General features: G+C 35.5%; 1 protein-coding gene across 2 annotated transcripts in view; it reads left to right on the top strand.

Annotated features, from left to right (window-relative positions):
* The window catches only part of STAG2 (STAG2 cohesin complex component), a 137,975-nt gene that overhangs the window by 106,253 nt on the left and 7,203 nt on the right, over positions 1-24,519 (top strand). Inside the window, exons 27-32 of one of the 2 annotated variants that reach the window (XM_037015396.2) lie at positions 1,272-1,420; positions 2,921-3,049; positions 17,671-17,894; positions 20,617-20,806; positions 20,896-21,006; positions 23,971-24,097. In XM_037015396.2, coding sequence (XP_036871291.1) covers positions 1,272-1,420; positions 2,921-3,049; positions 17,671-17,894; positions 20,617-20,806; positions 20,896-21,006; positions 23,971-24,097 — 930 coding nt within the window. The remainder of the gene's footprint in view (positions 1-1,271; positions 1,421-2,920; positions 3,050-17,670; positions 17,895-20,616; positions 20,807-20,895; positions 21,007-23,970; positions 24,098-24,519) is intronic. The other variant, XM_073227859.1, reaches the window with a different exon arrangement.

Raw genomic sequence — 24,519 nt, 5'->3', positions numbered from 1 at the left:
GTGGCAAATAGGAACTATGCTTTGTTGTGGTGAGCATTTTGTAATATATATAATTGTCGAATCACTAAGTTGTATACCTGAAACTAATACTATATTGTATAACTGTAATATACTTCAATTAAAAACTTCTTAAAAGAAGTTGTGATTCAGTTACAAAAAATTATGTATTTACACATGTATCATCTTTTTTCATGGCAGATAAACCCAGTAGAGATTTTGTATGTGTAATGAAAAATAAACAATTAACTTCATTTGCTATAAAATAATAGTGCTAACTGTGGAAAATTTAGAAAATACAGGAACTAGAAAAAATACAACTTACCCTTAAGTCTTTCCACTTAACAATAACGTTTTTAGTTGTTAATAGCCTTCTTAGATTTTTTATGCCTATATGAAGTCTTATTTTTTTATAAAAACTAAGTCATACCATGCATTCAATTTTGAAAGACTAAATTTTTCATGTTAATAAATTCTGAACACTATCATGCTATTAAATCCTTTCCTAGGCATTTTTAATGGCTGTATGGTATTCTGATTTTATACAGTGACTGTAATTTAACCAAGATGTCTTGTTAGATACTGAGGTCTTTTACAATCCTTGCCATTATAAATAGCACTAAAACATTTTTGTACCTGTGTATTTTGCATAAATATTATTTCTTTTGCATAAAGTCCAGTAAATTAGAATTGCTTGGTTAAAGGGCATTTAAGTTAGAATTTTTATTACAAAATTGCCCGATTATAAACAGGTAATCTCAATTTATGTTCCCAGAAGATCAGAGTGCTCATTGCATTGTATTCTTATCAGTAGTAGTATTATATGTTAAATATAAGTAGGGATTATATGTTAAAAACCTTGGCAATTTGGTTGTTGAAAAATTAGATTTTGTTTCACTGACTTTGATGAAAGTTCTCATCAAAGAGAGATTCATCATTTAAAAGTAAACAGTACATATAGTTGCCTAATAATTCAGTGGATATTCTTTTTCTTTACATTTTTATATGCTATTTTAATATCCAGTTAATAGCAGCAAAATAGAATTCTGCCTTTACTAACCTAAAGAGTTTCTAATGCCAGTAGCTACCTCTAGTCTGAATATGTGAACTGCTACAAATTGGTAATTTCTATTAATGTTTTTTAAAATCCATGTTTTAAAATAAAATACAATGGGGCATCTAGTATATTTTAAATAACAGTGTATAACATTTTAAATGATGTTAATGCATGGTCGTCAAAACAAGAAACTTTAACATGCTTTCTTTCCAAACAGCTTTTCAATGAAATGATACAGGAAAATGGTTATAATTTTGATAGATCATCGTCAACGTTCAGTGGCATAAAAGAACTTGCTCGACGTTTTGCTTTAACTTTTGGACTTGATCAATTGAAAACAAGAGAGGCCATTGCTATGCTACACAAGTAATCTCTAAATACTTTATTCAGCTCTCCTGTTTTTTATTCATGAAATTTTTTTGTATATAGCTCCTCTGTTTAGAATAACCAAATTCAGTGATGCTTTATTATTTGTTTACAAATCTGTGGCAAATCTCCTTTATTAAAAACCAGTTATAGGGCTAGCTCCATTAATGAATTTGGACTGAAATTTCTTTTATAGAAGGTTTTAGTTTTAATTAAAACTATATAAATCTCTGAATTATGTGAGGAAAAGCAGCATATATTTATCAGGTATTACAGTATCTCCATAGCTTTTGTCATAATCTCACTGCTCGGTAGAAAAATTTTTGAGATTTGATTCCTTTATTTCAAGTTTTCCCTTTATGGTTCTGTTCTGTTTTATAGTGACCTTTTCCCTTGTTTTGAACCATGGCCTTCTTTCTGCATATTTCCTTAGCCTTATCAAATTTGGAAATTACCAGATTTTATTTTGTGCTTGTATTTCAGTGACCAATTGTTCTCTCAAGTATGAGTGTATTTTAGGGCTTTTACATAACCATGGATCCATAACACATTGATATCAATACCCTTTACCTCTTAATTATGAATAAAAGATATTACCTTGGGGAAAATTAAGGGGCTTGGACTCTCTTTCATTGAAAGCCCTATTATATTTATGTCTCTTTCAGTCCTCTTGCTTATTTAGTTAAAGTGTAAAATGTCTCCCTAAAGAAATTTTTCCATTCTTATAGTCTCATACTTTCTCCAACTTTAATTCACTCTTTCTTTTCACTTTGCTCTAAAAATCTCTAATTCCTTTTTATGCCTTTTACAACATTGGATGGTAATCCTAGTTAATACTTAAGGACCACACATGTAGTAATTATTTTGAGAATGATAAATTATTTTCTTGATGTAATAGCCACTTTTCTTTCCTCCCCAATTTTATCTGGATTATTTTTCACAGTTAATTTTTGATAGAGTATAATGTTGGGTTGTCTTGATTAACAGAAGTATTTATTGTTAAATAAATATAGTTAAATGGGCCCTGAGTAGAGTTTAATTTTAAACTTTACTTTTAAATGGGTCATTACAAATAGTCTTTAATATTATGTTTAAGTTAATCCTATGTGTTGTAGTAGGTCTCCTTAATGTTTTGCAAAACAGAAAATATATTGATCATTATGTGAGCAAATTTGGGTGATTTTCTATGGAAGAGAGAACTGAGGAAAGAATATAGATACACCAAACCACATTTGAACTAAAGAATAGCTGGTTTGTATGTATGTGCCTGTGTGTGGTTTTGTTTTGTTTTAAAGCATGTAACATTGACATAAAATGTAAATATATTTGCTCATTGTCACGCTTACAGCCTCCTTATCCCCTCTCTCTGTTCCTCAGATTAAATGCATGGTAAGGGAAACATTAGTAGTGGGTTGAAAGTATAGAGAAAAACTTCCTTTCTAAGCTATTGAATTTTGTATTGTGGTCCCTTAAATATTTGTTGTCTTTTTTTTGTTGTAGAGATGGCATAGAATTTGCTTTCAAAGAGCCTAATCCACAAGGAGAAAGCCATCCACCTTTAAATTTGGCATTTCTCGATATTCTGAGTGAATTTTCTTCTAAACTACTACGACAAGACAAAAGAACAGTGTATGTATTTTCTAAAAATACTCTTATTTGTTGGAATTCCTAGGGATCAGTTGTTAACACGTGGTTTCTCTACCTTCTACACAGAGATTACAATTGCAGGACTGCATTAATGCACAGAAGACTATACTTCAGAAATTTCATAATTTAAGATTATAACTATATTTTATGCATAAAATACTCCATTTTAATTTTTTGAGTTCTCCACACAGTGTAGTAGTGGCTTTAGAGATCTAATATGGATGCTTTATGTATCTGCATTCTTGGCTTAGCCTTACTAGGAGGGAGCACTTAATAGCCAATACCAGTGACCCACTAAGAACATCTCAACTAGTGTCCTGAGCTTTGACAACACTGGAAGGTAGAAGTCCCTCTTTTTATCCTTTTACTTTAACTGCTAGTTCTGTCCTCAACAGTCCATTAAAACAGGATACTTTGCTAGTTTAGTCTCCTAAAATGGTGACTTATAGTCTAAGAAAACTCAACAAATTATATTAAATTCACAAAGTCATCTTTCCTCCTTTCCCCCTTAGCTTTGAGGTATAAAATGATGGAAGAATATGAATGAGTCATAATATATATCTTCTTCTGAAAGTCAACCAGTATGTTGCATTTGAAGACTATATAATAAGGACTATATTAAATTCTAAAGCAAACAAAATTGATCTATGGTGATAAAGGTCACAATAGTGGTTACTTTTGGTTTGGGGGAGATTGAATGGTAAAGCAAAGTAGCTGAACACTCTAGGGTCATAGAAATGTTCTTTATCTTGATGCGTGTGTGGGTTACATGGCCTACATTCATTTGCAAATCTGATCCAACTATACTTTTAATTTCTGTGCATTTTATTAAATATACATTTATCCTAGTTGAAAATTTCATTGACATTATTAATTAGAGAAATGCAAATTAAAAATAATGACATACCATAACTTGGCTATTGTAAATAATGCAGCTATAGACCTAGCAGTGCATGTGTCTTTTCAAGTTAGTGATTTTGTTTTCTTTGGGTAGATTCCCAGAGGTGGAATTGGTGGGTCATATGGTATCTGTATGTTCATCTTTCTGAGAAACTCCATATTGTCTTCCTTAGTGGCTGTACCAATTATATTCCCATCAACAGTGTATGAATCCCCTTTTCTCCACATCCTTGCCAATACTTGTTAATTTCTTTTTTTGTTTGTTTATATTAGCCATTCTGATTGGTGTGAGGTAATATTTCATTGTGGTTTTCATTTTTATTTCCCTTATCATTAGTGATATTAAGTATCCATGTACGTCTTCTTGGGAAAAATGTCTATTCAGGTCCTTTGCCTATTTTTTAATCAGATTATTGGGTTTTTCAGTATGGCAGGAATTTTTACATTTTTTAGATACAAGAAGATGTGATACATGTATGCAATAGGAATATTACTTAGCCATAAAAGATGAAATATTGCCATTTTTGAAGTGAATTGACCTTGAGGGTATTACACTAAGTGAAATAAGTCAGAGAAGACAAATACCTTGATTTCACTTACATGTGGAATCTGAAAAACTAAACAAATGAACAAATAAAACAGAAATAGACTAAAAAAAACAAGGATGGCTGCTAATTATCATGGGGTAGGAGAAGGGTGAAATAGGTGAAGGGGATAAAGAGGTATAAACTTCAGATTATAAAATAAATCAGTCACAGGGATGGAAGTATGGCATAGGACATAGAACCAATAATATTGAAATATCTTTGTATGGTGACATATTATGAAATGTGAACATTTTGTAAAGAATGTAATTGTCAAATCACTATGTTGTACATTTGAACCCATATAATATTGTATATCAATTGTATTTCAATAAAAAAATAAGATAATGAAAAACCATTCTCACCTAGCAGGTTAGCAGAAATTAAGAAATCTGCTTGTGCCAATTATAGCCAAGGATCCTGGAACAAAGAGACTTTATTTATTTGTTTGTTTGTTTGTTTATTAAGGTATTATTGATATATACTCTTATGAAGGTTTCACATAAAAAAACAATGTGGTTACTACATTCACCTATGTTTTCATGTCCCCCACATACCCCATTACAATCACTGTCTATCAATGTAGTAAGATGCCACAGAGCCACTACTTGCCTTCTCTGTGCTACATGGTCTTCCCCATGATCCCCCGTACACCATGTGTGCCAATCGTAATACCACTGAATCCCCTTCCCTTCCCTCCACACCTGCACTCCCTGGCCCCTCACCTTTCGTAAATGCTAGTCCCGTCTTGGAGTCTGAGTCTGTTGCTGTTTTGTTCCTTCAGTTTTGCTTCGTTGTTACACTCCACAAATGAGGGAAATCATTTGGTAATTGTCTTTCTCCGACTGGCGTATTTCACTGAGCATAATATCCTCCAACATGATCCATGTTGTTGCAAATTATAGGATTTGTTTCTTTTTATGGCTGAATAGTATTCCGTTATGTATATGTACCACTTCTTTTTTATCCATTCATCTACTGATGGACACTTAGGTTGATTCCATATCTTAGCTATTGTAAATACTGCTGCAGTAAACATAGGGGTGCATATGTCTTTTTGAATCTGAGAAATTATATTCTTTGTGTAAATTCCTGGGAGTGGAATTCCTGGGTCAAATCATACTTTTTTTTTTGAGGAACCTCCATATTGCTTTCCATAATGGCTGAACTAGCTTACATTCCTACCAGTAATATAGGAGGGTTCCCCTTTCTCCACATCATTGCCAGCATTTGTTGTTCTTAGTCTTTTTGATACTGGCCATCCTAAGTGGTGTGAGGTGATATTTCATTGTGGGTTTAATTTGCATTTCCCTGATAATTAGTGATGTAGAGTATCATTTCATGTGCCTGTTGGCCATCTGAATTTCTTCTTTGGAAAATTGTTCATATCCTATGCCCATTTTTTAATCGGGCTATTTGCTTTTTTGTTGTTGAGGTGTGTGAGTTCTTTATATATTTTAGATGTTAGCCCCTTATTGGATATGTTGTTTCCAAATATATTCTCCCATACTGTGGGATGCCTTTTTGTTCTGTTGATGGTGTCTTTTGCTGTACAGAACCTTTTCAGTTTGATGTAGTCCCATGTGTTCAGTTTTGTTTTTGTTTCCCTTGGTCAAGGAGATGCATTCAGAAAAAAGTTGCTTATGTTTATATGCAAGAGATTTTTGCCTATGTTTTCTTCTAAGAGTTCTTTTTTTTGCTATCATTAATGCACAATTACATGGACAACATTATGGTTACTAGACTCCCCCTATTATCAAGTCCCCACCACATACCCCATTACAGTCATTGTCTATCAGCATAGTAAGATGCTATAGAATCACTATTTCTCTTCTCTGTGCTATATTGCCTTCCTTGTATCCACCACCCTACATTATACATGCAAATCATAATGCCCCCGTTTCCCCCTTATCCCTCCCTTCCCACCCATCCTCCCCAATCCCTTTCCTTTTGGTAACTGTTAGTCCATTCTTGGGTTCTGTGAGACTGCTGTTGTTTTGTTATTTTAGTTTTTTCTTTGTTCTTATACTCCACAGATGAGTGAAATCATTTGATACTTGTCTTTCTCCGCCTGGCTTATTTCACTGAGCATAATACCCTCTAGCTCGATCCATGTTGTTACAAATGGTAGGATTTGTTTTCTTCTTATGGCTGAATAATACTCCACTGTGTATATGTACCATATTTTCTTTATCTGTTCATCTACTGATGGACACTTAGGTTGTTTCCATTTCTTGGCTATTGTAAATAGTGCTGCTATAAACATAGGGGTGCATATGTTTTTTTCAAACTGGGCTGTTGCATTCTTAGGGTAAATTCCTAGGAGTGGAATTCCTGGGTCAGATGGGATTTCTATTTTTAGTTCATTGAGGAACCTCCATATTGCTTTCCACAATGGTTGAACTATTTTACATTCCCACCAGCAGTGTAGGAGGGTTCCCCTTTCTCCGCATCTTTGCCAGCATTTGTTCTTAGTCTTTTGGATGGTGGCCATCCTAACTGGTGTGAGGTGATATCTCATTGTGATTTTAATTGGCATTTCTCTGATGATTAGGAATGTGGAGCATCTTTTCATGTGTCTGTTGGCCATCTGAATTTCTTCTTTGGAGAAGTGTCTGTTCAGATCCTCTGCCCATCTTTTAATTGGATTATTTGCTTTTTTGTTGAGGTGTGTGAGCTCTTTATATAATTTGGATACCAACCCCTTATTGGATATGTCATTTATGAATATATTCTCCCATACTCTAGAATGTCTTTTTATTCTACTGATGTTGTCCTTTGCTGTAGAGAAGCTTTTTAGTTTGATATAGTCCCACTTCTTCATTTTTGCTTTTGTTTCCCTTGTCCGGGGAGATATATTGATGAAGAAGTTGCTCATGTTTATGTCCAAGAGATTTTTGCCTATGTTTTTTTCTAAGAGTTTTATGGTTTCATGACTTACATTCAGGTCTTTGATCCATTTTGACTTTACTTTTATGTATGGGGTTAGACAATAATCCATTTCATTCCCTTACATGTAGCTGTCCAGTTTTGCCAACACCAGCTGTTGAAGAGGCTGTCATTTTCTCATTGTATGTCCATGGCTCCTTTATCGTATATTAGTTGACCATATATGCTTGGGTTTATATCTGGGCTCTCTATTCTGTTCCATTGGTCTATGGGTCTGTTCTTGTGCCAGAAACAAATTGTCTTGATTACTGTGGCTTTGTAGTGGAGCTTGAAGTCAGGGAGCATAATTCTCCCTGCTTTATTCTTCCTTCTCGATTGCTTTGGCTGTTCGAGGTCTTTGTGGTTCCATGTGAATTTTAAAACTATTTGCTTTAGTTTATTGAAGAATGCTGTTGGTATATTAATAGGGATTGCATTGAATCTGTAGATTGCTTTAGGCAGGATGGCCATTTTTACAATATTAATTCTTCCTATCCATGAGCATGGGATGTTTTTCCATTTATTATTGGTATCTTCTTTAATTTCTCTCATGGGTGTCTTGTAGTTTTCAGAGTATAGGTCTGTGACTTCCTTGGTTAGGTTTATCCCTAGGTATTTTATTCTTTTTGATGCAATTGTGAATGGAATTGTTTTCCTGATTTCTCTTTCTGCTAGTTTATCGTTACTTATAGGAATGCCACAGATTTCTGTGTATTAATTTTGTATCCCACAAGTTTGCTGAAGTCAGATATTAGATTTAGTAGTTCTGGAGTGGATTCTTTAGGGATTTTTATATACAATATCATGTCATCTGCAAACAGGGACAGTAACTTCTTCCTTACCAATCTGGATGCTTTTTATTTCTTTGTGTTGTCTGATTGCCATGGCTAGGACCTCCAGAACTATGTTGAATGAAAGTGGGTAGAGTGTGCCTCCTTGTCTTGTTCCCGATAATAAAGGAAAACCTTTCAGCTTCTTGCTGTTAAGTATAATGTTAGCTGCAGGTTTGTCGTATGTGGCCTTTATTATGTTGAGGTACTTGCCCTCTCTACCCATTTTGTTGAGAGTTTTTATCATGAATGGATGTTGAATTTTGTCGAATGCTTTTTCAGCATCTATGGAGATGCCCATGTGGTTTTTGTCCTTTTTGTTGATGTGGTGGATGATGTTGATGGATTTTTTAATTTTGTACCATCCTTGCATCCCTGGATTAAATCCCACTTTAAGCATGATGGATTATCTTTTTGATGTATTTTTGAATTCAGTTTGCTAATATTTTGTTGAGTAGTTTTGCATGTATGTTCATCTTGGATATTGGTCTGTAGTTTTCTTTTTTTGTCATGTCTTTGCCTGGTTTTGGTATAAGAGTGATGTTGGCCTCGTAGAATGAGGTTGGGAGTATTCCCTCCTCTTCTAGTTTTTGGAAAACTTTAAGGGGGATGGTTGTAAGGTCTTCACTAAATATCTGATAAAATTCAGCAGTGAAGCCATCTGGTTCAGGAATTTTGTTCTTAGGTAATTTTTTGATTACCAGCTCAATTTCTTGCTGGTAATTGGTCTATTCAGATTTTCTGTTTCTTCCTGGGTCAGACTTGGAAGGTTGTATTTTTCTAGAAAGTTGTCCATTTCTTCTAGGTTATCCAGTTTGTTAGCACATAGTTCTTCATAGTTTTCCTCTCATAATTCTTTGTATTTCTGTGGTGGCTGTAGTGATTTTTCCTTTCTCATTTCCAATTCTGTTTATCTGTGTAGACTCTCTTTATTTCTTGATAAGTCTGGCTAGGGGCTTATCTATTTTGTTTATTTTCTCGAAGAACCAGCTCCTGCTTTCATTGATCCTTTGTAGTGTTTTATTCTTGATTTTATTTATTTCTGTTCTAATCTTTATTATGTCCCTCCTTCTACTGACTTTGGGTCTCCTTTGTTCTTCCTTTTCTAGTTTTGTAGATTGTGAGTTTAGGCTGTTCATATGGGATTGTTGTTCTTTCCTGAGGTAGGCCTGTATTGCAATATACTTCCGTCTTAGCACCACCTTCGCTGCATCCCACAGATTTTGCAGTGTCGAATTATTGTTGTCATTTGTCTCTATATATTGCTTGATCATTATTTTTATTTGGTCACTGATCCATTGATTATTTAGGAGAATGTTATTAAGCCTCCATGTGTTTGTGGGCTTTTTCGTTTTCTTTGTGTAATTTATTTCTAGTTTCATACCTTTGTGATCTGAGAAGCTGGTTGGTAGAATTTCAATCTTTTTTAATTTACCGAGGCTCTTTTTGTGGCCTAGTATATGATCTATTCTTCAAAATGTTCCATGTACACTTGAGAAGAATGTGTATCCAGTTGCTTTTGGATGGACTGTCCTGTAGATGTCCGTTAAGTCCATTTGTTCTAATATGTTGTTCAGTGCCTCTGTTTCCTAACTTATTTTTCATCTGCTGGATCTGTCCTTTGAAGTAAGTGGTGTGTTGAAGTCTCTTAAAATGAATGCACTGCATTCTATTTCCCCCTTTAATTCTGTTAGTATTTGTTTCACATATGTAGGTGATCCTGTGTTGGGTGCATAGATATTTATAATAGTTATATCCCCTTGTTGGACTGACCACATTATCATTATGTAATGTCCTTCTTTGTCTCTTGTTACTTTCTTTGTTTTGAAGTCTAATTTGTCTGATACCAGTACTGCAACTCCTGCTTTTTTCTCCATATTAGTTGCTTGAAATATCTTTTTCCATCCCTTTACTTTCAGTCTGTATATGTATTTGGGTTTGAAGTGAGTCTCTTGTAGGCAGCATATAGATAGGTTCTTGTTTTTTTATCCTTTCAGTGACTCTGTATCTTTTGATTGGTGCATTCAGACCATTTACATTTATGGTGATTATCGATAGGTATGTGGTTATTCCCATTGCAGGGTTCAGATTCATGGTTACCAAAGGTTCAAGGTTAATTCCCTCACTATCTAACAGTTTAATTAACTCACTTCATAAGATATTACAAACACAACCTAAGGGTTCTTTTTTTTTCTTCCTTTTTCTCCCTCCTGCATTTTTTCATGTTAGGTATCATATTCTGTTCTCTTTGTCTATCCCATGATTTACTTTGGGGGTAGTTGATTTGATTTTTCATCTGCTTAGTAATTAATTCCTCTACTTTGCTGTGGTTTTATTTCCCCTGGTGACATCTATTTAGCCTTAGGAATACTTCCATCTATAGCTGTCCCTCCAAAATGCACTGTAGAGGTGGTTTGTGGGTTTTAAATTCTCTCAGCTTTTGTTTATCTGAAAATTGTTTAATCCCTCCTTCAAATTTAAATGGTAACCTTGTCAGGTAGAGTATTCTTGGTTCAAGGCCCTTCTGTTTCATTGCATTAAATACATCATGCCACTCCCTTCTGGCCTGTAAGGTTTCTGTTGAGAAATCTGTTGATAGCCTAATAGGTTTTCCTTTGTATGTGATCTTTTATCTCTCTAGCTGCTTTTGAAAGTCTGTCCTTATCCTTGATCTCTGCCATTTTAATTATTATATGTCTTGGTGTTGTCTTCCCTGGGTTCCTTGTATTGGGAGGTCTATGCACCTCTATGGCCTAAGAGAGTATCTCCTTCCCCAGACTGGGGAAGTGTTCTGCAATTACCTCCTCAATAACACTTTCTATCCCTTTTTCTCTTCTTCTTCTCGTACCCCTATAATGTGCATATTTTTCTGTTTAGATTGGTCACACAGTTCTCTCAATAGTCTTTCATTCTTTGAGATCCTTTTTTTTCTCTGTTCATCAGCTTCTTTGTATTCCTGTTCTCTAATTTCTATTCCATTTACCATCTCTTCTACTACATCTAATCTGCTTTTAAATCCCTCCATTGTATGTTTAATTTTAGATATGGAATTTCTTAATGATTGGATCTCCATTTTAAGTTTGTCCCTGAGTTCTTGAATATTTTTCTATACCTCTGTGTGCATGTTTATGATTTTTATTTTAAACTCTCTTTCAGGCAGATTTGTAAGTTCAGTTTCATTTGGCACTTTTTCTGGGGTCTGTGAGATTTTGGTATGAACCAGGTTCCTCTGACGTTTCCTAATTATATGTGGTGTCCTCTAATGCCCAGAAGCTCTAGTCTCTGGCGCTGCTGAGCCCCTAGAGTGAGGTTGGGTGGTTGTAGAGGAGCGACGCTGTTGCCTCGGGGGAGGAAAGAGCTGTTTCCTAATTACTGGCTGCAGTGCATGTGTCCAGTATCAGAGACAGTGGGCCGAGTACACAGTTCTAAGCCTCTGTGCTTGGTGTTTCTATCTGTTGTAGGTTGGGACTCCCTCTGGGTCACCTGATGCCAGTGCAGTAACTCCCGGTTTGTGAACAGGTGCCGGTAGGCCAGGAGGAAAGTGCAGTAGACTGTGTGTCACAGTGGGGGGCCTCAGAGCTAAAAGGTAGCCAGTGGTATGGAGCGCCTGAAGCTCCTCAGAGTTCCCAATCTGCTGGGCAGAGCACTCCCAGACAACCCTTTCCACCTATCCGTTCTCCCATGCAGCAAGCTCAGTGGAAACCCTGCTGCTTCAGCAGCTGTCTCGCTGCTAGGAAGCCTCTCAGACCACCTGCCTTTCCTTTGTCCCAAAGCTGCTGGATGTGGATCCCCTCCTCCACAAACAGCTGAAACCTCAGTCTTTCAAGCAGTCCACCTGTCCCAGCTCCCCAACCCCAACAACCACCAGAGCACAAAACAATATAGGTTTGTGCTGCAAAGCAGACCTTCAGAGCTGGGTGTTCAGCAGTCTTAGGCTTCCACCCCCTCCCTGCTCCATTTCCTTTCCTCCTGCTGGTGAGCTGAAATGGGGTAAGGGCTTGGGTCCCACTGAATCAAGGCTTTCGTGCGTTACCCTGTTTCGTGAGGTCTGCTCTGTTAGTGAGGTATGTATGCAGTCTGGTGCAGCCTACTTTCTTGTTGCTGTTTTAGGGCTAGTATAACTATCTTTTCATACTAAATGTGGTTTTGGTAAGAATTTTCTGTCTTACCTTTCACTCCACCATCTTGAATCTCACAGAGACTTTTTTACATTGCTGGTGATAGTATAAATTGATATAAGACCACTTTCTGGACCTTATTTGGCAATGTCTAGTAAAGCTTAAGATTCTCCTACCATGATCCAGTAATTGTATTGCTAGGTAGATAACCTAGAGAAACCCTTGCACAGGTGTACAAGAAGAACCATAGAAGAATTTGACTGTTGCACTGTTTGAATAGAGAAAATCTCAAAACACCTACATATCTTATCAACCATAATATGGGATCAATAGATTGTTATATAGTAGAATACCACATAACAGTGAAAATGGACAGAGTTTTTTTAAGTAAACGGAAATGCTTAAGTTTATTATATACTCACTGTTCAGATTTCCAGTAATCTCAGATGTCAAAAATGACTCTTATTTCTACAGATTATTTGGTTGGATTGGGATTGAAATTACAGTCATATATTCCAATGGATCTGTGTTTTAAAATCTTAAAAAAAAGTTTCAGCTGTATTGACGTACAAGGATTCCCATAAAATTAACATATCCATCACCTCACATTTTTACCCTTGTTTTTTTGATGAGAAATGTTTTATTCTTCTAGCAAATTTCAGTTATGTAGTACTATAGAATTATACAGTATTATCATCTATGACCACCGTGTTAGATACTAGGTCTTCAGACTTATGTCAGTTTAAGGTATAGAACATGTTGATTTGAGAATAAAGAAAATGGATAAACCCCTAGCCAGACTTACTAAAAATAAAAGAGAATACACACACATCAACAGAATCAGAAATGAGAAAGGAAAAATCACAACGGACACCACAGAAAAACAAAGAATTATTAGAGAATACTATATAAATCTATATGCTAACAAACTGAATAACCTAGAACAAATGGACAACTTTCTAGAAAAATACAACCTTCCAAGACTGAGCCAGGAAGAAACAGAAAATCTAAACAGACCAATTACCAGCAGTGAAATTGAATTGGTACTCAAAACCTACCCAAGAACAAAACCTCCGGACCAGATGGATTCACTGCTGAATTTTATCAGACATTTAGCCAACACGTAATACCCATACTCCTTAAAGTTTTCCAAAAAATAGAAGAGGAGGGAATACTGCCAAACTCATTCTATGAAACCAGCATTACTCTAATACCAAAACCAGGCAAAGATACAAAAAAAGAAAACTACAGACCAATATCCCTGATGAATATTGATGCAAAAATACTGAACTAAATATTAGCAAACCAAATTCAAAAATACATCAAGAGTATCATACACCATAATCAAGTGCGATTCGTCCCAGGGATGCAAGGATAGTAGAACATTCGAAAATCTATCAACATCATCCACCACATCAACAAAAAGAAGGACAAAAACCACATGAGCATTGCCATAGATGCTGAAAAAGCATTCAATAAAATTCAACATCCATTCATGATAAAAACTCTCAATACAATGGGTATAGAGGGCAAGTACCTCAACATAATAAAGGCCATATATGACAAACCCACAGCCAACATCATACTTAACAGTGAGAAGCTGAAAGCTTTTCCTCTGAGATCGGGAACCAGACAAGGATGCCCACTGTCCCTGCTTTTTATTCAACATAGTACTGGAGGTCCTAGCCACGGCAATCAGACCAAACAAAGAAATACAAGGCATCCAGACTGGTAAAGCAGAAGTCAAATTGTCCCTGTTTGCAGATGACATGATATTGTACATAAAACACACTAAAGAATCCACTCTGGAACTACTAGAACTAATATCTGATTCAGCAAAATTGCAGGATACAAAATTAATATACAGAAATCTGTGGCTTTCCCATACACTAATGATGAGCTAACAGAAAGAGAAATCAGGAAAACAATTCCACTTACAATTGCATCAAAAAGAATAAAATTGTAGGAATAAACCTAACCAAGGAATTGAAAGACCTATACCCTGGAAACTATAAGAAATTCTTGAGAGAAATTAAAGAGGACACTAACAAACGGAAACTCATCCCGTGCTCTTGGCTAGGAAGAATTAATAGTGTCAAAATGGCCATCCTGCCTAAAGCAATTTACAGATTCAGTGCAATCACTATTAAAATACTGACAGTATTTTTCAACGAACTGGAACAAATAGTTCTAAAATTCATACGGAACCACCAAAGATCCCGAATAGCCAAAGCAATCCTGTGAAGGAAGAATAAAATGGGGTATATTGCTTCCCTACTTCAAGTTCTGCTACAAAGCTACAGTAATCAAGACAATTTGGTATTGGCACAAGAAGAGACCCATAGACCAGTGGAACAGAATAGAGAGTCCAGATTTTAACCCAAGCATATATGGTCAATTAATATACAATAAAGGGGCCATGGATATACAGTGGGGAAATGACAGCCTCTTTAACAGCTTGTGTTGGCAAAACTGCACAGCTACATGTAAGAGAATGACACTGGATTACTGTGTAAGTCCATACACAAAAGTAAATTCGAAATGGATCAAAGATCTGAATGTAAGTCATGAAACTGTAGGCAAAACTCTTTTGGATATAAACATGAGGAACTTCATGAACATATCTCCCCGGGCAAGTGAAACAAAATCAAAAATGAACAAGTGGGACTATATCAAACTAAAAAGCTTCTGTACAGCAAAGGACACCATCAGTAGAACAAAAAGGCATCCTACAGTGTGGGAGAATATATTCATAAATGACAGATCTGATAAGGGGTTGACATCCAGAATATACAAAGAGCTCCTGCACCTCAACAAACCAAAAGCAAATAACCCAAATAAAAAATGGGCAGTGGATCTGAACAGACACTTCTCCAAAGAAGAAATTCAGATGGCCAACAGTCACATGAAAAGATACTCCCCATCACTAATCATCAGGGAAATGCAAATTAAAACAACACGAGATATCACCTCACACCAGTAAGCATTGCCAGCATCGAAAGGACTAAGAACAACAAATGCTAGCAAGGATGTGCAGAAAGGGGAACCCTCCTACCCTGCTGGTGGGAATGTAAATCAGTTCAACCATTGTGGAAAGCAATATGAAAGTTCCTCAATGAACTAAACATAGAAATACCGTTTGACCCAGGAATTCCACTCCTAGGAATTTACCCTAAGAATGCAGTAGTCCAGTTTGAAAAAGACATAAGCACCCCTATGTTTATCACAGCACTATTTACAATAGCCAAGAAATGGAAGCATCCTAAGTGTCCATCAGTAGATGAATGGATAAAGAAGAGGTGGTACATATACAGAATGGAATATTATTCAGCCATAAGAGGAAAACAAATCCTACCATTTGCAACAGCATGCATGGAGCTAGAGCATATTATGCTCAGTGAAATAAGCCAGGCGGAGAAAGCAAGTATCAAATGATTTCACTTATCTGTGGAGTATGAGAACAAAGAAAGAACTGAAGGAACAAAACAGCAGCAGTCTTACAGAACCCAAGAATGGACCAAGAATTACCAAAGGGAAAGGGACTGGGAAGGATGGGTGGGAAGGGAGGGATAAGGGGAAAAGGGGGCAGTATGGTAAGTACACATAATGGTGGGGGGACGGCAGGGGGAGGCAGCATAGCACAGAGAAGACAGTGATTCTATAGCATCTTTCTACGCTGATGGACAGTGACTGTGATGGGGTATGTTGTGGGGACTTGATAGTGGGGGGAATCTAGTAACCACAATGTTCATGTATGTGTATGTATATGAATGATATAAAAAAATAAAGTAAAACATGTTGGTTTGATACTTATGTACTAGAAGATAACTACTGCTGTAGCATTAACTGATGTCACTCTTCCAATAGGGTTATTTTCCAAAACATAATGTTGGGTGCAAAAGGGAAGGTACTAAACTGTGGTATCATGTTTATAGAGAAATATCTATTAAAAGTACAAAAATATGCATGGGAATGATAACTAGCAAATTCAGGTCAGTGATAACCTCTGTGGTAGGGGAGAAGGCCAAGGGAAATAGCATCAGGGAGGTTTACTTACCTGGACTTTCTGTTAAGCTATGTCGTGGATACATAGTTGTATGCAAATCTCACAGTATATTTTGGCTCACGATGCATATCTTGTAGCAGACTGGTACTAGTTCGCAGAATGATAAAAAGTTTACAGACCTTTGAGGCACAAAGTAGTACTGTGTATAGCTGAAATATATTGTAATTAGGAAGAAGCACTGAACTACCACCAAGCAGTGCATTTGTAACTGATACCTCCTAGCTCTTCTCTTTAATGGATTTCAAAACTGGTAATTCTTAAATTATTGGAACTAGTCATTAAGACAGCAGGTATTTGGGTTGCACTTTACAGTTAATTGATAGAATTTATGTTTGTGTTTGAAAGCACTCAACTGAGTGTCAGAAGCATGGGATTTGAATCATGCTTATACTGCTTTATTACTTATATGTTACTTTTCTTATCCCTTCTTTCCTAATCTGTCATATCGGGGAGAATATCTTTCTCACAAGATTGTAGGAATAAAGTTAAAGAAGCCCAGAGAAAAATACCTAGTACATAGTAGTCACACAAACCTTACTTGGATTTTGAATGGTATATTACATATAAGCCATAGAATCCTTGTGATACTTGGATCCAAGGGTAGATGTATGACTTTGATCAGGCCGAAACTTTTTGGGAGATAGGGACCATATCTGATTCATCTCTGTATCTATCTCTAATGCCTGGGACGTAGTAGATGTTCAACAAATATTAAGCTGAAATGTTCTGAATTATTTTGTTTAATGTGAGAATCTTGATAGAAAATTTCTCAAGTTTGCTGATGAGGCTGAAATTGAGTAGTTAGTAATATGTCCATGCTCATATAGCTAGGAGTTGGTAGAACTGGGATTAGCACCGAAATTGTGTGATTTTAAATGCAGTCCTCTTTCTGTAAATGTGGATATGTTCTTCTTGCAGAGGACCTGTAAAGATAGAATGGAACAGAGACATCTTAAGAAAGAAAATACTATTATCTATTATTTGTTACTATATATGATTTGAGAAAATGTAGACCATCAACCGCTATTTTGTTACATTCTACCTTTTTATTTAATTCTGACATTGAATATGTCATACGGTATGTGAGCCTGAAGATTTTTAGGAAGAATAAACAAAAAGGGAAAAATGGCAGTTTTATGTATCAAACCTGATGTGTTTTTTTCTGCTTCTTTTTAAGGTATGTTTACTTAGAAAAGTTCATGACCTTTCAGATGTCACTACGAAGAGAAGATGTGTGGCTTCCACTGATGTCTTACCGAAATTCTTTGCTGGCTGGTGGTGATGATGACACCATGTCAGTCATTAGTGGAATCAGCAGTCGGGGATCAATAATGAGGAGTAAAAAATCAAAACCATCAACAGGAAAACGGAAAGTAGTTGAAGGCATGCAGCTCGCACTCAGTGAGAATATAATTTATTCTCTTTATATTTATCCCTTAAGTTTACCAACTGAATTATCATTAAGGTTCACCTTTTTAATTTGAGATATTTTAATTTGGGATTTAAAATAATACCTTGCACAATGTGTCCAGTTACATGTGAATGTATTGTTCTTAAGCATTTTAAATACATAAACTCACTTCTCCAAACTCTTTAGGTACATCCTCATTTTTCAGATGTGAAGACTAGTACTGAGAGGTTAAGTTAATTTACCTAAGGTCACATAGATACTAAGTAGCAGGGCCAGGCAGTCTCACTCTAGAGCTCCTGCTTTTTAATCACTGGGCTATACTACATACATAGGGATATGGACTGAATTATTATAGAGCTAGTCATTACCTAAGAGATGAGATGATGTAGTTGAAGTAGAGCAACAGATTTCAGAGCGGTTATAACTTTTGTTTATGAAGAGGTCATTAATCATGAAGAACTTGATAGAAATACAAACTGCTGTCATTAATCTTTGAGGAATGCATTATGATGCTTGAATCTCTTAGACTCCTGGCACTCCAGGGTTGGTTCAAAATAAGCCTGCAGATTTTTTTCATTTCCTTAGGAACCTTTAAACAAATTAGCATAGTTGCCAAAATTTGTTTCAGTTATTATTACTGAGTATCAGACTACCCCAAAACTTAGGATATAGCAGGACATGATTTCTGGTGCTTCAGCTAGGAAGACTCAAGAGGCTGATGACTGCAGTCTTAATGGAGGTATCTTCACTTACAGATACATCTGATGCTGGCTATCAGCTAGAAACACAGCTAGATTTTCTGCCAGAACACATCTACATTTGACTGTCAGCTTCCTCACAGCATGTGACTGTGCTCTAAGAGCGAGTGTTTCAAGAGATAGAAGTAGAAGCTGCCAGTTTCTCAGGGCCAGAAACTGGCATAGTATAATTACCACCATATTCTATTGACCAAGCAATCATAGGGCTCAGATTTAAGGGGATGGGACACAATTCCCCACCCGTTAGTGTGAGGAGTGTCAAAGATTTTAGAGGCCATATTTTTAAATTGCCACATAATTCTTTAGCCCATGGTGTATAATGTCCAAAACTTGGTTATCCTGTGGATTAATGATTTTAGTATCTTTTATCCAATAATATAAATTGCATCAATGTATAACTTATATAGTCTTAGATTTTTAAATTTGGTTGGTTATATAGCCCCAGCATCCCAGTCTGTGGCGATATCTCTTACAGTAGCTCTGACCAGTTGAAATAGCGAGGGCTGATGGTTTATAGGAGATTAAAATACATTTTCTTTTCTTGAAGTAGAAAAGTTACCAAATTAAAAGATGTTTGCTGCATATCACTATAAATCTTAAAATGTTTCTCATCTGAACAGAGATTTAATACATTTGTGGTGGGCCATCAACTCTCCTTTTCCTTAGATTTCATGGAGCACATATGAATTGCTATTTATATAACATCTTAAAGATCGATTATCAAACCAGATAGTTCAGTTTTTACATAAAGAGTCAGTGCTCTCTTTGCTTATGTTTTCACAGAGAACCATAGAAATTAAAGCATTAGTAAGTTATAAGAAGGAACGATAAATACTGATAGGTTGGCTAGGTCAGTGCAATTTTGAAGACAAAATTGGAGCCTAAACATGGTAGAACCTAAAGACTGACGTAATTATATTGCAAGCTCTGAAATTTATGTCTAATGCATCTATACTAGGGCATTAGTTACTAGTGCATTTTTCTTTCCACTCTTTCCTTAAAAATTTACAATGCACACATGTAATCTTCTAGTAAAATAGTCTTCTTCCAAAGTCATGTTCATTCATCAAATGCTGTTGATTTCACCTCACAAATCAGTAATGAAAAAAAAAACTAGGAATTCAGTAATTCTTGCATGTGAATTTGTCTCTTATTAATCGTGGCAACCATCTACAGACATTTGAAAATAAATACCTTTTGCACATGTGAAACCTGATCTTAGTCCATTGTGTAATGTGCATATGGACCTATTCCCACCTCTAATTCACTCGGGCTACAAGTTGGCATCCTACCTGGCCTGTTTGCTTGCTAGTCTTCAAATGCTTAAGTTTACCCTCCATACTGCAACCACATACTTGGGCTAAAATACGTAACTCACCACATTTTTCTCCCTTAATACCATTGGCAGTAGTTCTGTCATCTTAGCACAGCTTTTAAGACTTCCCATAAAATGATTCCTGCCTCTTTATTCAGCTTTACTTTTTGTCACTTACTCCAGGAGTACCAAATTCTTAGTCTGAACATTATGAAACTGCCATTTATGCAAGTCAGAAACTGCTGAACATCAGCAAGTTTTGTGGGTCAGTCACTGTGTTTCATGCTTCAGTGTTTTTGCTTATGTTCTTCCCCCCTGGGTAGAAAACTTCACAGCCTACACAGTGTCTACTCTAGTCAGAAGTCACTTTTGGGTGGCTGGCCCTGGTCCTTCTCAACGCCGCCATTCCACCTGTACTTCTTTCTTCTAACACTTAACCCCACTGTGTTGTAACTGCTTGTATTTTCTTTCTGTAAGGGCAAGGCAGGGACTGCACCGTACATACCTTTGTATCTCCTTGTTCCAAGCACTAGCTTATAGAAAGTAACCAGATGTTTGTTGACCCAAACAGGTTGTATTAGACATTGAGCTAGTCAGAATTAGTGACTGAACTTCACTGCTGTTAATTTTATTTTTCAGCTGAAGAAAGCAGTAGTAGTGACAGTATGTGGTTAAGCAGAGAACAAACACTGCACACACCAGTGATGATGCAGACACCACAACTCACCTCAACGATTATGAGAGAGCCCAAAAGATTACGACCTGAGGATAGCTTCATGAGTGTCTATCCAATGCAGACTGAACATCATCAAACTCCTCTTGATTATAAGTAAGTACGTTTGGTATTTTCATACTATTAACTTTATTAATTACATAGAAAAAAGTTAAGTTAAAAGAAGAATAAAATTCTCCTTGAAGCACGCAGGTAACATGGATGTTAGCTCAAAGACAACAAGAGGAAGCAAGGCAGCAGCAGGAGAGAGCAGCAATGAGCTATGTTAAACTGCGAACTAACCTTCAGCATGCCATGTAAGTGAGAGTGCCTTATTGTCTGAGTCTAGGAAGTTCACTAATTCATTTTAACATTTTAATGTGTGCCTTATCTAAAAATTTCAGCAGACTCTCTAGAGTAACTAAGCTGAAATAATCAAGGAACTAAAAATTGGTCTTTCCAACAGAAAGAAAAAACTTGTAAAGTTAAATATTAACTAGTTAGCTGAAGGACCAATCTTAGGTTCATCTGTTGGAAAAGTTTAAATATGAATCCTTGTTTATTTTGGTACACAGAACTATAGTTAAAAATCCAGTTTTGTTACATCTTAATTATTTCCCACCATAGTTCAGGTGCTCATCTCTTGCCTGAACCATTGTATTATCTTTCTAACTCATTTTCTTCCCTCAAATTTCCCATTTATCCTCTCACCATAACCGTGCCCCTGCCACCATTCCATCATTAGAAGTGCTATCACGTAACTCCTTTACTTAAGTAATAAAAACCTGATCACGTAACTCCTTTACTTAAAATCTTTCAATGGCTTCACATTGCCTACATGATAAAGTCCAAACTCCTTAGCTATGGCATGCAAGATCTTTCAAAATATGGCCCCTGCCCACATTTTAGGATCATATCCCGTTTCCTGGCAACTGGTAAAATCACCATAAAAGAACAAGTTCAGGTGTCACGTTACATGAAACTATGGTCATCTTTGCTCCCATAACATTATATATAGTCCATATTTCTTATAGCACTTAACCACATTGTATTGTAATTATTTGTTTATGAATTTGTCCCTTTCTCTAGACTGTGAGCTCCTCAAGGGCAGGGACCACCTTCATTGCCTGTCAATGCTTGGCATATACAAAGTTCTAAGTAAATGCTCATTGAATGGATAAAAGTCCAATGCTAAAAAAATTTGTAGATTATCTTTTAAATACTTTTCTTTTTTACTGGAATCTGTATGAGATACTACAAATACCAGCTTTGGCTCACAAGAAATGGCAGTCTTTAGATGATTCGTTCAAAGGGGTAGATATGATGATCCTGATTAACCTCTTTAGTTTGAAAGTTTTGTATTTGTTAACATAAATGTGGTATATGTTTTAGTACCGGGAGATAGTAATTGTTACCTTTTTAAAATTTATATTTTGTTTCATTTTGTTGGTATTTAAATGATAATTTCATCTGTTTTTTTAAGAAATCATTTACCACATGAATGGTAGTCTATTTAAATTTACTTTAGTTATCTCTATAGTGGTCTTAAGGTAACCTCTGCAAAGTATACTGTTACCACATGTATAGATTCTGACCCTCACTTGTCTGATATGGTTATCAATCTATTCTATCTCTTGGTTCAATTCCCTATTCTTTATATTATGGCCACATTCCCATTAATATATGTTCTTATTTCATGCTTAATCCAACAAGTAATTTCTTACATTCCAACCAGTCACCCAGTCCATAAATTCCAGAATTCTGCCTTGGAATCATTTGGTCTGCATTTCTCCCTTGAATGTTTTCTACCAGTCTCCAAGATTTTCCACAGTCTCATTATCCTTTTGTTTGTAGTTTGTTTTAATTCCCATTAGAGATAAATGTCCCCAGATAACTATAAGAGGTAATCCCAGTTAAATGATTATTACCAGAAAATCTTTTGGTTGTTGTCTATTGTCTGAGACTTTAAAACATTTTTGTTTTACAGTGTAAAATGGTATTTGCCCTGCAACTGAAAATATTTCTAAATTATCTTTCTGATTTTTTTCTAGTTTATATTACATATATCTTCTTTATACTCCAAATGAAATACAGGATGGATTTCTGGTTTTCTATAACATGGTCCACAAAGCACACATATTCCCTTCAGCATTGCCTCTACTATATATAGTAAAATGATCATTTATTATCCAGAACTCTTAGGAAATAGGGACTGTTGTCAGAATACCTGTCCAGGTAGCCTGGATTAGATGCTGCATGTGTTGTTATCCTTATATTACTCTTAAAACTCAACATTGTAGTGTGTAAATTGTAAGCAAGCATTCAGTAAATAATTGATTGAGGTGGATTTTAAATGAGTGAAGAAAGAAGGAAATGTTGGCCAAACTGGAGAACAGCAAATAACTCTCAATTTCATTATTACGTTGACTCCTTTATGCTGATCTGGACTAATTTGTGAACTTGAAGTTTATTCCTTGTAATTATGTCAGAACATATAGAATTTTTGGTCTTAATTTTTATTTTACTTTTCTATATATTAACTTTGAGTTTTACAGGGCACCAGAATCCATGTTTTAGCATAAATGTTCATTCCTTTCTGAAGCAGAATTACTCTCTTTCAGTACATTTTTTTATAGTGCTTGATGCATATTTCTCTTGGCAGTATGTGTTGCATTTTGTCATAATTAATTTATCTGTTTACCATAGTAGATTGTGAGCTCCTTGAGGGCAGGAACCATGTCTTACTCGTTTTTTTTTAATCCCTAGGACATAGGTAGAGGCCTGGCACATACTAGGCACTGTGTGAATGAGTGAGTTGAGTACCTAGTAAACTCTAGGTACCGAGTGAATGAGTGATTGATGGCTAAAATTAACATTATATATTAGTAGAAAAATATATATATTCTGAAAATGTCATTTCTTTGGTCTCTGTTTTATATTTGTTTATTAATTTGTACCCTGCCTACTTTGAAAAAGGATTTGAGGTATCTTGTTTGTTCCCATGTGGGAAATTCTCATTGAACTTTTATGTGGGATATTAAAACTATCAAGCTAATGTACTGAAGTAATGTGTAATAAATATAACTCCTTAGCATTTTTAGACAAGTGAACATTGGGGTTTTAACATCATTGATGACATGATCAATGCCTTATCATTTTCCCTGACCTTTATTTCCATCATTTTCCATTACACTTGAATATAGAGAGCCACATAGTTGCTGCCAATATATTAATAGTCACAACATTGGTTCAGATCTTGACCTTGTTTTATATTTCTCTAGTCGGCGTGGTACAAGCCTAATGGAAGATGATGAAGAGCCAATTGTTGAAGATGTTATGATGTCCTCAGAAGGGAGGATTGAAGATCTTAATGAGGGAATGGATTTCGACACTATGGATATAGACTTGGTAAGAAACTTAATAATTGTGTAAGATTCTCAGTTTAGAACTTTTAGAAATTAAGTTGGATATTTCTTAGGAGAGAGAAATACCTTCCATGAAGAGTAAGTTTTTCAAAATTACTAAATAAAATAGTTGCCAGGTGTTTGAGTGTATGAGAAGAAGGTGAGATTGGTAAGGGTGTTAGATCCTAGTTTAAGATGATAAATTTTTTAGGTTAATTTAGGAATATATAAATTTTAAGCAATACGTTTTCCTTAATGTTACACTTAGTAGCACATCACCTTACAATTTTCTACTTATTTACCTTTATTAAAATATGCATTATTAATTTGTAACTAACCTGTTATTGACACAAATTCCCATATCAAATGAGAAAGTTACTTAAACTTGGAAATTAAACAAAAATATGTAAAAGTATATTCTTTATT

This window comes from Manis javanica, chromosome X, assembly GCF_040802235.1.
Source record: "Manis javanica isolate MJ-LG chromosome X, MJ_LKY, whole genome shotgun sequence".
Lineage (NCBI taxonomy): Eukaryota > Metazoa > Chordata > Mammalia > Pholidota > Manidae > Manis > Manis javanica.
The sequence above is the reverse complement of the archived record's forward strand: the minus strand, read 5'-3'. Positions and strand labels throughout refer to the sequence as shown.